Below are 19,086 nucleotides of genomic sequence, written 5' to 3' on the forward strand. Positions count from 1 at the left end.
CAAATTTCGTCCAGGCTAACTCGGGATTAACCTTCGGTCTATCAATTTTGAACTCATTGTGTTACAATTTCTAAAATATCGACAAATAGCTATTTTTCTATTTTCAACTCTAACAGCCAACATTTTCAAAAAAATAAATAAAAAATATTGTAATTTCAGATCTGTTCATAAGAGTCTCGAAGAACACGGTATTTTTATCGTAACCTGAAACAAAAACCTAAAGATTACCCATTACCTGTAACCAAATCTAAATCTAAAAATTTCAAATTGCTGAAACCACAGTTTTCATACTGAAATGAACAAGAATGAAACAATTTTAACACAATTACCTATGGTCGCGCGACATTTACAGTACTTTAGTCACGGATTTGGGAGCGACCGGATGTTTTCGGTAGATTTTTACTTCGGATGGTATTTTGATGTTTGTCAGTTCTCATGGTCACGTTTACGTCACTCGGTGAATGTGAACCTAAAGTGGTATGTAACATGTTGATAAACTTCTTCAATCACTCGTTTATTAAACACGCGATCCGCTGAGCTCCATTGATGCCAAAATAAAGTCGTGATTAAAGTGTTGTTTTTCAAACTTGTTGCATGATATACTATTAATGTGGTTTTGTTTACATAAACTGATATATTTTCTCTACACCTACTATCGTTATAAATAAAAAATACATTTACCCGTAGATAATGGCTAATCAGGTGTATTCTGCTCTTATCTCTTTTGAATGACTTGTATGTTTAGTTTATCGTTCACATACAAAGTTATGTATCTACATTTCGGTATATTATACGTCTTCCACAAATATACCTACGCCGAATATGTATCCATACTATGAATCAGATTGGAGTGTTTTGCCACCAGAGGCTAACAGAAGGTAGGTCACTAATTTTGTAGAACGTTTAGTTAATAATTCAAGGCGAGTTGTATACGATCTGATAAGTTCTGTAAGTTACGAGCAATAGAATGACAATATTGACAATAGAAAAAGCAAATACTAACGAGCTAATGCTATCTGATTGAAATCTTTTGTAGGAGCAGTTATTTTTTTAGAGCAAAACTAATTGTTCTAAACAGAAATCTTTGGTGGCATAGAATTCTTCGTACATTGTTGTAATCATACTCAAGTCACCTCCCTCCATAATAACAGCTCCAGTATTTGATTAAGGATTAAGTATATCCTTGTGATGGTGTCTAAATACCCCGCGGCCACAGTGGTGGGGATGTAACACAACTTATTGCAAGTTTTCGCGACGTTGTCAGATGGCACTTTATCGTCGAAAGGGAGGAACGTTCAAATTGGAATGATTTTTTTTTGTACGACATTTCTATTAATTTTAACTCAGTATTTTAGTGTTAGACTAAAAAAGAACAAATCCTAACCAAATTAAAGTTGGTTTTTCATCTGTGTTTAGTTTTTACTCCGTTTGGCTTTTTAAATTTGTATATCATACAAATCTAAGCTAAAAAGAATCAATAACAAACAACGTTTTTAACCGTATATTTTACGTTTTGAAAACATGTTTTCTATAATTTATATAACTATAAAATCCATATTAATTAATTAATTTATTTATCATTTATTAGTTATTAAAAATTGAACTTCAGTGGTGGCGAGATTGTGAATTGCAAAGGTTGATGATCAGGTCTATGACTTACCGTAAATCACCCGTTTTAGCTATATTTTTCTATAACAGAAAGTATTCAAAATCAGAAAAGATCTTAAATTTTTTAAAAGTTGTTTGGAATGGGCCAGGTGACGTCACAGTCATCTGGAACGCTCTACTAAACCGGCAGAAATAAATTGTCGACGTAACTACGCTATCTTAATTTGCCGTCTGTTTTATAATAGGAAAATAACGATAATGTACAATATATTGATTTATTTAAATGGACCGGGGATAATTAATGTGTTATAACTTTTAATATTAAAGTTTTTTATTTATTTTTTATTGATTTAATTTCCGATGTTACCAAACTTTAATCTATGGAGGTCACTATTAATGATAAAATAATTATTTTTCTATGATACTGTGGGCGATGTCAAAATACGAAGGTGATATTTTATAGGTACTTGCATTATTTTGGAGAACAGTAACCTTTTACAAAATAGTTTCACAGAGCAATCAATATTACCCATTTTATTTTCCTATTTTATCGAATTACTTTGTGCAGTGTTTAGGTGTGAATTACTACTGAAAATACCATGAATGCTTCAGAGCATGGGTAAAAATGTTATTACAAATATTTCTATGTATAGCTTGTGTATTGTTAATTTTAGATTTAACCCAGCGTTTAATATGGCTACGATCAAGCAGGTTGTTAATGAAGCAATTGAAAAAGGTAATCTTATTTGCTTTCCTCAAATTAAAATTGTTTAGTAACCTTTCTTCCTAGTACGAATGCCTACACCTATGCGACTTCGTGACCTGATTAGACAAATTAGGGCTGCTAGAACTGCTGCTGAAGAACGAAGCGTTGTAAATAAAGAATGCGCATATATCAGAAGCACATTTAGGGAAGAAGACTCAGTTTGGAGGTATGTTCTTCCACATAATTCTGATCTTTTATGTTTCTCTACTGCTTAGTATTTTTTGTGATGGTATATGCATTTTTTAGTTTAAGGTCTAAATAGAATGATATTGTCATAATAAGAGTATCTGTGGAAGCAGAAGTTGCTGGTTAAATAAATACATATCTGATAAAACTGACAATAATGAACTATGTAATGAATAACTAATATTTGCCACTCTGTTTTATTTATTTATATATTTGTTGAGGGGAGAGCATCTCATTATATAAAAGAGACAAAACTTGAGACGGAGCAAATCAAATAAATAAGGAAAGAACACTACTCTGTCAGCTTTAAAAGTTTTTTAAATGTTTCAGGGCTACAGATTCATGGATCAAAATGAGGGGGTATGTGTTATGTACTCTAAATATTCAGTTCGGAATGTTTTGCTTCCGAGACTCTAAAAACGAAATGTGGATCATTAACACAGAAAGGGCTAATTGGAATTAATAATTTAGTTGCAATATTGGGAGTTTGTACTGGATCCTGAAATCTGAATTAATGAATTTGCTAGTAAAACTAAAAAATAATATGATCAGGAAATCAAATGACCTAGATTTAATGAATTTAAAAATTGCAGTATGTAGTAATTATTAGAACATATCAAAAGTGGAAGCTTTTTCTAACAAACAGGTTTGATTTAAGAAGGGGAAACAGAACTGTTACAAAAAATTAAGAGATCTATGAAAACAAAGGGTTTACAGTAACAATGTTCATTAAGAACAAAAAAAATTGATAGAAATGTGTGTTCAATCAAATTTATGAGTTAAATCCCAGTATGAAAAAAGTAATAATGGACTTCAAGAAAAAAATTAAAAGAATCTTTGATTGAATTAGAGTACTATGGTATTTTAATTTTCTATGTCAAATGTCAGTTGAGTTTAAGTTGATGATATTTCATTTTATGTTTTTACTACGAATTTATATTGTTGAATGTATATGTAAATGCAAGCATGGATTTTGCATATCATACAATAAAAATACTTACAATATCATGATTTTTAAAATTTATGAAGTTTTAAGTGCATACCAAAAGCATCAGGTGATATCAAGTTCAAGAAATTGAGTCCACACTTTTAAATTCTACTTACTGTACTAAGTTGCAGATCCAGGTTAGTTCCACCAACAAATCGTTTGTATGTCTTAACTCTGGGATTTTGTTTGAAGTTTGTATGAAAGTGCTGTATGCAATGAAAATAGCTACATAAACACGTAACACTTTCTTTACCTATTGCAAGAATTTCAAAGCTGCAAAATATCTATTGGACTTTGTCAAAGTTGGACATTTATGTCAAAGCAGTCAAGGGACTCTGAAATGAGCCACCCAGATAATCTGATTTGACACACATATAGATTGTACAGATGACCAATTGCATTATTTCTTTAAGCAAAAGTAATCATTAAAATAATTCTTCTATATGACAACACGCGTAACAGATCTTCAATGTGCCTCTGGATTTAGATTAGCTATGGCCTAGAGTCTAGTTTTTTTTTGCAAATCAGGAAATCTGTATGGCCAGTTATTAGGGTTAAATTCTCATTACTGGAAAATACAAAGTTTTGTAGCTTTTGAATATGATCTAATTAATAGGTAAATTTTGAATACTCGCCAGTAAAAATGGTTAAAACGCCCAGTGCTCAAACTCTACTGGAGTCGATTTAAAATATCAAAGTTACGTGTCGGTAACAAATTACAGTTTCATAAATACAACTTTTCAGAAAAAAATACAGTTATGAACCACTCTGTATACATTACACGGTTTCCTAGTTAAACATCCGCTACAATGATTGGCCTGTCATTTATTATTTAAAAAAATCGCCTTTAGTTTCATTTTCTTTTGTAACAACCACAAACCAGGTAATTGTTCAGCTCGGAGTTTATTCTTGCCCGTATGGCATGTGGAAATGCATCGTTAAAAACCAAAACAGTGTCGTTGGCAAAGCTGAAATATCCATTCACTAATTATTGGTGTAAAAGCCCATTACAAATACATATTTGCCCGGTCAGTAGTTTGTTTTCAGCATCAACCAGTCGGATCCTATAATTTCAAACACTGTGTATTTTATGTCTTTTATAATATCGATAGAAGTATCGCTTGGCCTCCCCTTCAGACAAGAGAGTGGTGCACCATTTCACTCTCGTTTTCAAAAAACACATTTATTGCATTTTGAAATGGAGCCTTTGGTAATTCTAAACACTTTGTTATTTTAGACTTTATCTCAAAGAAAAATATTAACATTGACTATTTTGTTCCCCGTTAGTGAGAGTTTATTTAGACTATTAGATCACCTTTTAAAACATTGATATAATTTATTTCAGATGTCGAAATATTGCAAAGCTACTTTATATTCATATGTTGGGTTATCCAGCACATTTTGGACAATTAGAGTGTTTAAAGTTAATAGCTAGCACAAGGTTTACCGACAAAAGAATTGGATACTTGGGTGCTATGTTATTATTGGATGAAAAACAGGATGTACATTTACTGATTACAAACTGTTTGAAAAAGTAAGATCCATTTTTTGTGTAGTGTGTAATCTTTATTGCTAATCTTCATTTTCAGTGACTTAAATTCGACAACCCAATTTATTGTGGGGCTGGCTCTGTGCACTTTGGGAGCCATTGCTTCACCAGAAATGGCCAGAGATTTAGCAGCTGAAGTAGAACGGTTAATGAAATCACCTAATGCTTATATTCGTAAAAAGGCTGCATTATGTGCATTCCGGATTATAAAAAGGGTACCTGAATTAATGGAAATATTTCTACCGGCTACTAGGAGTATGTTATCAGAGAAAAACCATGGCGTTCTGATTACAGGAGTAACATTGATTACTGAAATGTGTGAAAATAGTCCAGACACTTTGAGTCACTTTAAAAAAGTATGTTAGAAATAATTTGAACAATTTTGTTAGTTTTATTTAGTATAAAAATTCTACATATTGTTCTCAGCAAACTTTTTATAATGAAATGTGTTTTGTTAGTTTTGTTTCATGCCAATCCACAGAATAGCAAAAAACCATTGCATTTCAAGGATGAAACTAAAAGCAAATAAAAAGTTATCATTACCTTTTTATCATTATCATTTGAAATTAATTTTTCTAGGGATTTTTATGAAAGGTAATGGATATATTTAATGAAATTGAATTTTACAATAAATATGAATACAAGACAGAAACCAAACCCAGCCATAAATATAGCTTTTGAAATGGAACTCTAAGCTATCAGATAAAGTGTTTTTTATTTATATTATTTTCTTTATTGTATTGATGTTAGGTGAGGTTAAGTGTATTGTATGAAATGTCATTATTTCACTTTGTATTCATTAGGTATGTAGAGCTAGGTAAAAAAAAAACGCCAGCTTGGAGTGTAGATTAATTATTTTGTTGAGGTTCCAATTGCTTCTTCTTTCTCTCCTTTTTCTTCTACAAAAAGTACACATCTTCACAGATAATGACAATAAAGAACTTCTTAAAATTTGCATGTTGCTTATTTATACATCTGTAGTTATTAGGAGTGCTGTAATTTGTTTCCTGATGCATATTTTGTATATTTGGATATATTGACTTCTATGATAAAATATTGCTTGTAGATATTGTGTGTATTATATATATTGTTTACCTTTAATTTTTCAGATAGTTCCAAATTTAGTGAGAATATTGAAAAACTTAATACTTGCTGGGTATTCTCCAGAGCATGATGTGTCTGGTGTGAGCGACCCTTTTCTGCAGGTAACATTATTATTTAAAAACGTAAAATTTAGCTTCTACCAGCTGATCATTTTTCTATATTTTGCTGTAAGTTGAACATAAGGTGTTTTAGTTTTTTAATGTGAACTCAACAAGGAACAGCTGAAAAAATGTTGTTTACATGTTGCAGGTTAAAATATTAAAGCTACTGCGTATTTTGGGCATGAATGATACTGATACTTCAGAAGCAATGAATGATACCTTGGCACAAGTTGCTACCAACACTGAAACAAGTAAAAATGTAGGAAACACTATTTTATATGAGACGGTTTTATCCATAATGGATATAAAATCAGAAGGCGGATTGAGGGTAAGTGAGTGAATAATTTGAATATTTTTGTCCGCTAGCCAAAAATCTATTAAAACTATTGTACTCTTTTAGGTTTTAGCGGTGAATATTTTAGGCCGCTTTCTTTTAAATAATGATAAAAATATTAGATATGTAGCACTAAACACACTTTTAAGGACAGTGCACGTTGATACATCAGCTGTTCAAAGACATCGTTCAACCATATTAGAATGTCTTAAGGATCCAGATGTATCGATTCGTAGACGAGCAATGGAGTTATCATTTGCCCTAATTAATTCCCAAAATATTAGAACTATGATAAAGGAATTATTAGTATTCTTGGAGAAGGCTGATCCAGAATTTAAGGCTCAATGTTCCAGTGGCATAGTATTAGCTGCTGAAAGGTTTGCGCCAAATAAAAGATGGCATTTGGATACTTTATTCAAAGTGCTTGTGGCGGTGAGTGGGCAAAATTTAGCAAAAGTATTTTGTCAGGCAGCGAAATACTTTTTGTTTACATAAATCTGGTTAAAAATAGTTTTATTTCTATTTTTTAATGTAATGCCTGCCTGTTTTTTGACCAACTTTTAAATTATGAATTTAATTTGTATTTGGAAAGTACTTAAATAAATTCATTTTTTTTTACACTATGAAAGACCTTGAGGAATATATTTTGTTCTTTTATATCATTTATTATGCTAGTACCTATTTATCCTTATTTGAGTGATAAGGCAGGTGTGGGTCAAAACAGGCTGTGAAAAACTTTAATCAGTAGAGGACTTATTCATCAAGAAGCTTTAAAAGAAACCTGTCTACTTACAAAAATACCAGTATCGTCAATAAGGTATATTATAAATATTTAGAATATATATAAATATTCCTAACTATGAATTTATTGTATATATTTAATGTCATTGTTTTTGCTTTAACTTTCTTAAACTAATCCAATATACCTGCCCTTAAACACTGATACTATTCTCAACTATTTTCAAATTTAATACATATTATTCGAATTTTTGTATAAGCAATTTGTTTATTTATATTTATTTAAAATTATATTAACTATCTGCATGACATGGATATTTTTTTTGTTTGAATTTCTTGAATTTCATGTTAATTTTAAGGAGTCTAACATGAAAGAAAATTTTCTTATTTGGGGGTATTACAAGTCATTTTGATGGACTTGCTCATTTCGGTTATTAATACCACCTTAAACTAATCCAATATTCCAATCCAATCCAATAGTCCTTAAACACATACGATTTACAACTATTTTCAAATTCAACACATGTTATTCTAATTTTTGTTTAAGTAATCCATTTAATATGTTTGACACAGAAATTTTTTGGGCTGAACCGAATCTTTTTGATTTCAGTTTCATTCAAACATAAACTGTAAAAATTGATCTGTCCATAAACACTATCACGCCCCGACTTTTGGATCATTTGTGACTCGACAAAATTTTCTTAAATAAACAAAAAATTCCTCATCCAATTTTAATAATTAGTGTACCCACAGCCTATATAACTTTCGTGAAAAGTCTAGACAGATTTCTTTACACCAAATTGCTGTTTTATACAAAAAACCTTCAACGTCTTTTTCCAAACTCGTTAAATTGATTTTTAATTAAAAATCTTTATTCAATTTGCAGGCTGGAAATTATGTAAGAGACGATGTAATAGTTTCTACAATTCAGCTGATATCAGAAAGCACAGATCAGCAATCATATATGACCCACCAACTGTATAAGGCTCTAGCAGAAGATCTTCAAAATAGGCAGCCTTTAACTCAGGTTGCCGTGTGGGCAATTGGTTAGTTTTGTTGGCTTTCAGGACACTATTCATTTAACAGTTTCTTTATCAAAAGCAAAGCGCAGTATGTTTTGGTTACGTTAAGAAATACTAAGAGATTGTCAAACTTCCATTGTCTTTACGAGTAGTGATACATCTGATCGAAAATAAAGACAATGAAAGTTCAACAATCTCTTAATATTTCTACTGAATCATGCTCTACCACTTTCAAGAAAACTTTGGGATCTAAAATTAATTGTAGTTAAAGTACTATAAAGAGACTGTTGTTCCGCTGATTCTTTCTGGGGGAAAATTAAAATAAAACAAATTATAAAAAATTAAATTAAATTAAATTTATTTCTATACCAGCCCATATAAAAGAAAAGTTGTTATTTTTTTTCTTTGGAAATTGAATAAATTCATTTTAATTAAGGAAATATAGGATATGCCTGTTTTATTAAAATTAAATAAAATAAAACTGTAAAAGAAGGAAAAAATAAAATATTTCCGTAGCTATAACACATTTTGTTAGGCCTTAAAATGTGAAACTTTGTCCAATTTAGTTTTTTCTTGACTTTATTCTGATTTTTGTGGATAAACATTTTAGGGGAATATGGCGATCTATTGCTGCAGACATGTAACAATGAAGAATCTGGCATGGAACGAGTGTCTGAAGAAGAAGTTATAACAATTTATCAAAGACTTCTATGGTCTCCTCAAAACAGTCCTACCACAAAACAATATGCATTGATGTCCATTACAAAGCTTAGTACTAGATTTATAAATACAATTGGGTGAGTTGAAAAAGTTCTGCGACATGCTAGTGCCAGCAACAAACCCCTGTGTAGTTTAACTTTAGTGTAAATGCATTTTCTAAGCTATGTTCCTCGTCGCAAGTAATGTCACCAGAACTGAACGATTAAGAGTTGATAATGGTGCAATACTTTAACTGACCCGCTTTTGTTCCTTTAAAACCTGGGTGTATCTTTTTTGCACTTGAATAATATTCATTGTCTATTCTAACTAACTACAGCAAATAATTAGCAATAATTTTTTAGGGACATTTTAAATTCCATGGACTTTCCTTTTCTGTATATTTTTATGAGACTATTTTTAGACAAATTCAACAAATCATAAGGTCTTATTGTTCGAGTTTACATATTGAACTACAACAAAGAGGTCTAGAGTTCTCGCAGTTGTTTGGCAAATATGATCATCTCAGACCGGCCTTATTAGAGAGGATGCCACCCATGGAAGTTGTTCGGCAATTGGAGGATGCTCAGTCTAATGATTATATTGAACCTGAACCAAAATCAGGGGAGGAAAGCCCACCTGATAGTGTTGAATCGGTAGGCACACTTTTTCCCTAAACAGTGATATCAAATGCACTTAGTAAGACTTGTGGCAAGTTGTTGGCCTATAGAGTACCTGCAAGTTAAATGATTTTTCTAATTGCAAATAGTAGTACAAATATGTTCCATGCTATTATGTTTGTATGCAATGAAAACATTATAGTTTTATCAGGTCTATAACTTTATTTTTATTTACAACTAACAATTTGTTTTGTGACATTTTATTTCAATAGTATTGTAATCCATAAAATTATATCTTTTAGAGTGCATTATTAGATCTGCTTGGTACTGATGATATAGACATAATTAAATCGACATCTCAACCACCTGCGCCTCAACCTGTCTTGAATTCTAATCAGGATTTGTTAGATCTATTGGGACTAGGACCATTAGGAAATGAAGCTACAACGAATGGGACAGGCAACAATATAGGACTCATAATGGAGAATAATAATTCCAATTTGTTTCCTGTAATAAGCAATCATAATTCCAACTTTTTAAGTGAGGATATATTTAGTAATGATCTGAGAAATGAGTCAGTTAATTTGTCTTCCTTAACGGCATTTAACAAAGATGGTCTCAAAATTTTATTTATGTTTGAAAGAAATAAAGAAAATAGTACTGTAACAATCAATGTGACTGCTCTCAATGAGACAAAGTTAACCATGACTGAATTTTTATTCCAAGCGGCTGTTCCCAGGGTAAGATAGTTTCTATAAATAAATTTCTTGTGCACATAATTTCTTTTATTTTTAGACATTCCAAATACAAATGTTGTCACCATCAGATACAGTATTACCCTCAAATGGAAAAATAACTCAAATCTTGAAAATTACAAATCCGACACAGGTAAGTTGTGGCTACTTTTCGCTATTTTCGTTTTTGAGATACATCGCATATAATATATTGAAAACAAAATTAATGTAAATTAAATAAGTGATTATAAGATCTTTAACATTTAAAGATTTAATTCAGCTAATTACCTAATTACAGTTTTTAATTAAAGTTCATTGTTATAAAATTGTTTTTTTTTTTTTAATAGCTGTATAGTGCTATATTTTTTTGGAAAGCTCCCATGATTATGAGTGTGCTGATTAACTTAAACATATTTCAACATTTTCAAGAAAAAAGGGACTCGAGAAATTAGGAAAATGGAAATTGTGATACCACTCATGTACTTGGGAGTCAATTTTCCCAAAATATTGTTTTGTGTTGTAAACTCGTTTATCATTATCACCAAATAGAACATCAAATTTTGATCCATCACAAAAACTTTTGGTTTAGTTGGACCTAGATAAATTCCCCATTTTCTTTTACCATTTAATAAACATTTGATTTGTTTTTTGAGGAAAAGAATATATTTTAAAGGTCAATATGTAATGTCATTAAAATTATGTCGCATTGTTAATATCGTCAGTCATCTAAAGCATGTCACTATCCCTTTCTTTAAGTTCTTGAGTAAAAAGCACAAAAATACTAGAATTAACCGTAGCATAAGCTGCAAGTTTTTCTACATGCTGGAAGTGAATTAAGTGTTAATTAATATTCATTCATTTTAGAATGTATTGAAGATGAGAATACGGGTGACTTACACTGTAGATGGTAATCCAGTTGTTGAACAGACAGAAGTTAATAATTTTCCATCTGATTTGTGGGAATGACTACTGCAAACAGCTATGTAAGGAAGTTATATTACTGATTTTGTTTTTTGTTATTGGATGTAAATAATACGAGAGAAATTATATCATTTGAAATACGTAGTCCTTCCCTATATTTTTGTTAAGGTTTAGTGAGATTATCTGAACTGTAAATAATTTTAATATTCTGAGTACTTAATTAGATTTAAATATAAAAGCTAATTTTGTAATGCTAGTGATCACTGAAATCTTGCAGCAATGAAAAATGTCGCTGATAGCTTATTGCTTATAAAAAATGCCCTATATTTCCTTCAATTTTATCTGTTAAAAATCACAGAAATTTTAATAATTTGTAAAAAATGTTCTTGAATTTGCAGTTGTACTCAACAAAACACATTCGCCATTTCCATTTCTTAAAGTATTTTAATTAATTACAATATGTAGATAATGAAGGGGTTTCTGATATATCCGAGAACAATACCTCAGTTTTGAAGAGAAGTTGATTTTATATTTTATATTTTGTACTGAACTTGGTGGGGAGAATTTACAATGTAATACATATTTATTTGTAAGAATTTTGATGATGGGGTACACACCTTGTTGTAGATTTATATGCAACCTTCCATAATGATTTATTAATTGGGAACACGCCATATATTATTTGATTTTTGAATTCTCTTCGTATTTTTTTTTTAATTATGTGCAAGGTAATTTTCCATATACCTTTCTTTTCTGATATTAATATAGAGGTGCAAATCAAGAGTTGTTTGCGTTGGGTATTTGAGAGGCTATTTCATTTTGCATTTGAAGAAAATTGATAAACTTATTTATTGGCCATGTTTAGATCGAATTTTAGACAGCAGTGATTCTTCTTCTGCTGCAGTTTTTTGTATTTATATTATCTCAAAGGTTCACACACAGAGATTGAAATAATGATCAAATATATCAAAGTCAATGTTAAACATTGGTTTATTAGAAAGTTGTACACAAAATATCTCTACAGTTGAAAAACAATTGACAACAATTTACAAAAGAGTCTTTAAAATGTTTTTATATGGCTCTAAATTGATATAAATATTCTTATTAAACTTTTCAATACATTTTAATCACATGGTCTAGCAAACTTTATACACAATAGTTAGACTCTCACTCTCCATATATTAGAGCATCAGGGAGGATGGGCTATTTTTTTACATTGAAGTATAGACACTTTATATACCTAAATAAATATACAAAATACAATCAAAATAATGTAAATTCTTGGAATAAATGACGAAAAGGCGAGGTCCAGGATTGTGGCCTCAGTGATTCATACAAATGTAATCAACTCCTTTAGGCATAATTATTAGGCAGTTTAGTTAATTTTTTCCTTATAAAGGAATTTGGTGAAGGTCTGCTCAACTATCCACAGTTTGAACATAATATTTATTTATTTATCATATTTGGAAAGGTGCCTCTACAAAATTAGATAATATACAATAATACACAAAAATAGAATATTTTAAAAATAAATCGGTGGGGTGCAATTTTTAGTATTAATAAAATACCATTAATAATATTTACAAGACCGGGTAAAACTGGAGTAAGTGATCCCTAGTACTGCATTTAGTAAAGCATTACAATTAAACCATAATGGAAATTTATTTTGCGTCCAGGTTGTATCTTCATTTTTCTTTTTTTATTGTACTATTTTTTCCTCCTATGCTTGGTATGTTCATGCTCTAATTTATAGAAAATAAATTTGTAAATATAATAGGAATGGTTTTATTTAATTGCGGTAACATATGGACATTATTTGAATGTCATAGCAGTAAAAAACAATTTTTTTATCTGGTACAACCATAACTAGATCACTCAGAAGTGATTAAAAAAATGCAAATATTTTTTTCATTTTTTTAAAATACAAATTTACTATAATATATTTTATACTATCAATAAGAAGCATATTTTTAAAAACTTGGATAAAATAACATTTTCTATAAAATTAAAATCAAGTTTTATGTCTAAAGCATGAAACCAATATATGTGTATAATTTTTTCTATTATATTATTATATTAGTTACTCTGTAGGTAGTGTACGAAAATACACGAAAAACCCTGTTACGTTATTCTAAAACGAAACGAACTTTGGTGAATATTTGTAAATAAACCACATTCCTGTTTGATTGGCGCATGCACCAAAATTTAAGTCCGTTTCGTCGTGAATTACCAACCATTATTCATTCAAATAACAAAGATCGTAACGCAAACGCGCTCGAGAATTTATGTCAAATATCAAATTAGTTGGTGTCGTGTTTTTGTCAGAGACAATTCTTGCACGCACTCATAAATAACCAAAATATCGAACGGCTGTGACGTAACTGGAGACTGTCCTTGTATATGTTTGTAAATAGAGTGAAAACACGTTAGTTTGTGATTTGTGCTCCAAATTATTTTGATTTGTTAGCTGCAGTTGAAAATTTTAATTCCACATGGAGTATCAAGAAATGTCGGTGATTGAGGAACATGCCGGAGCAGTAAGTTTATTATGACAATATTAATTTTCTAAGTATATAAATGTATAAATGTTCTTTAGTGGCCAAAGCGAAATACTCAAAAGCGGATATTATCCCTCAATTTTTCCAATAAGTAGATAAAGGATTATATTAATGTTAGTCTTAAATAAATTATTTTTTATGTTTGCAGACAAAAATATTTAATTAAGAGGCGCTTTTGGGTTATATGATATGAAATAAAATGGAGCATGCGTGATGATAGGTAGGCCGCGCCAATTATAGAAAACAATTGCGCGCGCAATTTAAATAACTGCATGTTTAGTTTCTGCATCTGCTCAGCTAATCGACTTTATTTAGGATTTCAACTTTAAATTCCAGTTTTAAAACATTGATTATTTTTTTAACATACCTACTTCGTGTTCATTTTGATCAATTACCAGCAAATATGTATTCATTAAGTTTAAATAACAATTCTTATAGGACACTAACCGCAAATGTCATTTAATCATTTCTTTATGATCAAAACGCCGTGGCTAATTTTGCCTCTAGTATTCTCATTACTAAAAACTAGGACTGCAGAAGTATAGACACTGAGATATTTCCAATGGTAGGTATATATCTAGATATTGCTTTTTTGTTGTGTTCTTACGTCCCCTATTTTTCTCGTTATTTATAAGTATTTATTGTTATTGATATTATAAGCTTGAAAACTGCAAGTCGCGCAAATTCGCGCTTACTATAAGCATCAGGAATTCCTTTCACAATTTTATTAAAACATCAGGGTGAAGCGTTGTTGCCACTTGTTGAATAAATTTTAAGATTTATTGTATGGAAATCTTTCGCGGTAGTGCCCCCTTTAATTAATTGTAAACTCACTTCTTTCTTTCGAATTAATTTAATTAATCTTTAAATACACTAAAATACCAAAATATTCACTGATCACTCGTGCGCAAAGTGTCGCTTTAATATGCCAGCTTGTTTCGCGAGGCACTTCGAACGTTTTGGGTACTTTGACCACGAGTCTGGTAGCAATCCTCTTTCTATAGATGTTAGCCATTGATGGTACTTCGAAACTTATCAGTTCTGATAGTCACGTCACACTTCGCAGTGAATTATTTGAACCATATAGGATGCCAATAAGTTTATATATTTCTCCGCTCACTCATATCTCCTGCCAAATCAATGACCAAACAAACACAACAATCAAAAGGATACAACTTATTAGAAAAAAAAATGTTTAAAATAAAAACAAATTAATATTTTAAAAATGGATTTATGTACACTTTCTACATATTCTTACCACCCGCATGTAGTCTAGCCTCCCCCTCAAAGTCAACTAGAGTTTTAGTAATCCGGAAAATATTGATTTGAATTGAAAACGTCGTTAGGGTTGCAACTTTGAAATTTTTTTATAATAGTGGACTCGATAGTAATCCAGAGTAAACTTGGCAACGTTGCTGTCGTCGACCGATTCGCATTTACCACTAGCGAGGTTGCCGTGACTTAAAGTCCAAAATAGAAAAATACCTACTAGAAATTTAAAACTTTCCATGTACCCTTTTCTGTACCATTATCATTACAACCTTTAGCGTATGTTTTTGACTCTAGATTTGGGTAGCTTTGCGTATAATCTGAAGTTTCCTATTACTATACCTATAATGCTATGCTATAATTATTATTATGGATGAAATCTGATTTTGGATTATAGGACTTTAATTAGATTCCTTCGCTGCATTACAGAAACAGCACACGATAAAATAGCATTTAACATTTATGGGCTTCGGGTATAATAATTTGACGAAATTAACGCAAGTGGCATACAGTTATTTTTTTTTAGTAGCTAAAGTCGTTTTAGTTAGAGGTGTAGAGTATTTTTTATTTTATGGTATCGTGGTAAATCATTAAAAACGATACATTGTTGTGACTCGACAACATTGCAATACAGCACTGTGGTCGTCATTCCGTCTCTCCACATCACTGCGTGTCGGCGTTGGTTAAACTACGCATTTAAAAAGGACCAACGGTGAGCAATAAATTGTTACTAGAATTATTTTGTTTTTAAAGTTTTTTTGTCGCGGTAAAGAATAGTAAATCGTCGCTGCATTTTAAGTACGTTTCTTTTGTGATTACCAAGAAGCTCAATTGGATTATAACCATACTGACGACCTAGCTGTTCCCTTTTTTAAAATTTATTTTAGTAATTCGAAACTACTTCTTTTTTGGTCATATTACCGCGGTGTGTTTCAAACTTTGTTTAGTATGCTCTATTATGCTAACTCAGGTGGATGAGTTAAATATTAGATTGCTTCTAAACTTCATCTGAACACTTATATTAGAAGAGCTTGTCATAGCTTGACAAGGCACAACATAACGTAGTATATGCACAATTAATTATTGCACTGTAGATGTATGTAGGTAAGTGCGTAATATACCAAGTGAAATCTAAACCAACCGAAACTATAACTAAAGCGATTTTTTATATTTTTCTTCAAAAATATGTATAACTACCGAACAAAACTAATTTGGAAATATCGTTTACCACCGGTAAAAGTAATTATTTATCAGCATAATTATCATTTCCTGATGCCTTTAGTACTTCTTTTTTTTAATAAATAACCTTTGTTTTTAGTCCACCAGTAAAGATTATGTTAAATATAAACTTACGAATTTGTAATTGGTTGGATGTGAAAAAATCAATTTTCAAACAATTGGCTACGAAGGCTGGACTGTAAATTCGCAATCCAAAAATAATGTTTTTTTTTTAATAGTATTTTGACCGAGGTTTAACCTCATCAAATCTCTTAAGAAATCAAACTTCGAAAACATGGAAAATGTTTTAAAAATTTCTGTTTATAGTAGTCACAAATTTTAAGCAGATAAATAGCATTTAACGTCCTTATAAAATTAGCGTAGGGAGTTAAAAAAACCGCGGGGCGGTTTTTTTAACTAACTTAAATTTTTATCAACTATGATAAACAATTGAAACCTAATTGTAATGTTTACAAAGTGAAAGTTTTAATAGTAGTAGGATTTAATAAAAAATTGGCTTACAATTTTTTTCCTTTTGGGAAAACTTTTAGGACAAAAAAAGACGAATAGTGCATATATCAAACATTAAAAGTTTGCGTTTTAACCCTAACCGCTTACAGATCTTTCTTAATTTTCTAAAACCTTTAATATGGTATTTGGCATTAATAACACTATATAATAATATATGTACACACACATAAAATATAATTGTTAAAAACAGAAACAACAATTCTTCATTAATTCCTTAGACAAAAAAAAAACTAATTAAAATTTGTGTGGTTAAATTCTACCGAAACTATCCGATCGCTTCCAAACCAATTACCAAATACCGGAAATATCCGAAGTGGCTAGAGATTGTGGGTAATGTTTTAAAGTGATAACTTTCGGACGCTTATTAATCAATTAATTAATTAATTAAATTAAATTTAAAAAAATAAAAATGAAATTACTATACTATAAATTACAATACAAGTATGGACTACGCTTTAGGCCCATTGACCATAAATGAGAACTAAATTCAATATACAAATATTTCATGAAAAACAAATAAATTATAGTTATTTAATTTTCATTTCAGGAGGGACTCCCTCGCAGGGAATCGGGCAAGAGAGGTCGCAAACCGGGAAGAAAATCCGCCGATAAAGTTGACATGAAAGCCAAATTGGGTAGGTACATTTAGACACAAATAGTCCGTTTTGGTTATTTTTGTGATAGAGTTGAATCCTTTTCACTTTTCAGTACTTATATGAAAGAAAAAAATAAAAGTTATTGTTTAAATTTATTATTAATTCATCACGGTTACTTATATTTGCATATTCTATATATTATATAAAATTAAAAGACCTACAATTCTATACAATATTACATAAAATTAAAATACCTCTACACACAGCTATTTGGCGGAACTAATGTTATATAACTACATATAATGTTCAATTATGACTTTGAGATGTTTCCACTCTAATTCTTCTTGAAAGTTATAAATGTGGACATTTATTTATTTATTTAGAATTCGATACGATTTACCTCGCAGTGAAATGGTAGGTATAATTGTTTTGGATTTAATGCCAGGTTAATATTTTTTTTTACACATAAAAATAATCAATTAAGATCTTTTTTTTTTATTTGGGTGAACAAATCTAATCTGAAAATTCGACCCTGTGAAAATCTCCCAATAAATTAACCACTGCAATTTAAAAAAATTGCATTATTAATTTCCTAGTTTTCTCCTTTTCATTCAAGAGGAAAAGCAAGACAACAAGGTTGTGAGAATGGGCAGTCCCGAACATGCATTTTTGATAAAATAATGTAGCAAATGTATTGTTTTACAGAACGCAGTCGTCAAAGTGCCAGGGAATGTAGAGCTCGTAAAAAATTAAGATATCAATACCTAGAAGAATTAGTAGCAGACAGAGAAAAGGCAGTCTTTGCATTAAAAAAGGAATTAGAAAAGGCAAGGCGTATTATAATCATTAATAATAATTATCTCATTCTTCAATATTGGATTACAGTATCTACACTTGGCCAAGGAAATTGATGAAGGGCGAATACCTGAAGGGATACATGCACTATTGGAGGATACTACAATTGAAGATTTTAAACAAGAACTTTAACTTCCTCTTACGTATAACATTGTGATATTTGGGCTCTTTTTTGTAGTTATTTCTGTTTTAAATTAAGTAATATTACAATCTTAATACCCATTGTTAAGTAGTTATTATAAATTTCATATTATTGATATGAAAGTTTGTATTAACACACATGAAAAAATTAAAGGATGCAACATATTTTATTAAGTTTTTGTTTGTTTTATTGCCCTTAATCCATTCTGTCTGTCAAAATGAAATTGACTTTGGGGATGCAATTGTTTTATTAGGCATTATATATATATATATATATATATATATATATATATATATATATATATATATATATATATATATATATAAAGTCAAACTGTGTTACATGAAGCAGTAAGAGAAAACGCAATTTATTATTATTGTAGAGGCTTTTAATTTTTTTTATTGGTATGGATTATAGAAAAAAATTTGAAATTACAAAAGTTAATAATGGGGTGCGTGACCACTACCAATACTAAATCCAAAGTTTTAGTATTACTTACATTTTTTTCCAATAGAAATCTGCCTTCATACCGAAATTTATTGCTTTGGAA

General features: G+C 30.2%; 2 protein-coding genes across 3 annotated transcripts; both read left to right on the plus strand.

The window, feature by feature from the left end:
• The first annotated feature begins 710 nt into the window (after positions 1-710).
• Positions 711-11,511, plus strand: LOC132703523 (AP-1 complex subunit gamma-1). Of its 2 annotated transcripts, XM_060672840.1 has the most exons (15): positions 728-878; positions 1,037-2,227; positions 2,283-2,344; positions 2,399-2,540; positions 4,894-5,082; positions 5,138-5,453; positions 6,207-6,302; positions 6,451-6,630; positions 6,703-7,068; positions 8,261-8,420; positions 9,007-9,193; positions 9,517-9,748; positions 10,015-10,452; positions 10,508-10,600; positions 11,311-11,511. In XM_060672840.1, the coding sequence occupies exons 2-15, from the start codon at positions 2,208-2,210 to the stop codon at positions 11,410-11,412; spliced, it is 2,583 nt and encodes an 860-aa protein (XP_060528823.1). In that variant the 5' UTR covers positions 728-878; positions 1,037-2,207; the 3' UTR covers positions 11,413-11,511. The 2 variants fall into 2 exon arrangements, with proteins under 2 accessions (XP_060528822.1, XP_060528823.1); XM_060672839.1 differs by lacking the exon at positions 1,037-2,227 and having other exon boundaries at positions 711-878.
• A 2,138-nt stretch (positions 11,512-13,649) lies between these two features.
• On the plus strand, positions 13,650-18,709 carry LOC132703892 (REPTOR-binding partner). The gene is made up of 4 exons (XM_060673408.1): positions 13,650-13,904; positions 17,491-17,578; positions 18,245-18,366; positions 18,425-18,709. Exons 1-4 carry the CDS (start codon positions 13,860-13,862, stop codon positions 18,524-18,526), a joined length of 357 nt encoding a protein of 118 aa, XP_060529391.1. The 5' UTR covers positions 13,650-13,859; the 3' UTR covers positions 18,527-18,709.
• Positions 18,710-19,086: the final 377 nt, after the last annotated feature.

This window comes from Cylas formicarius, unplaced genomic scaffold, assembly GCF_029955315.1.
Source record: "Cylas formicarius isolate icCylForm1 unplaced genomic scaffold, icCylForm1.1 PGA_scaffold_6__28_contigs__length_40554024, whole genome shotgun sequence".
NCBI lineage: Eukaryota > Metazoa > Arthropoda > Insecta > Coleoptera > Brentidae > Cylas > Cylas formicarius.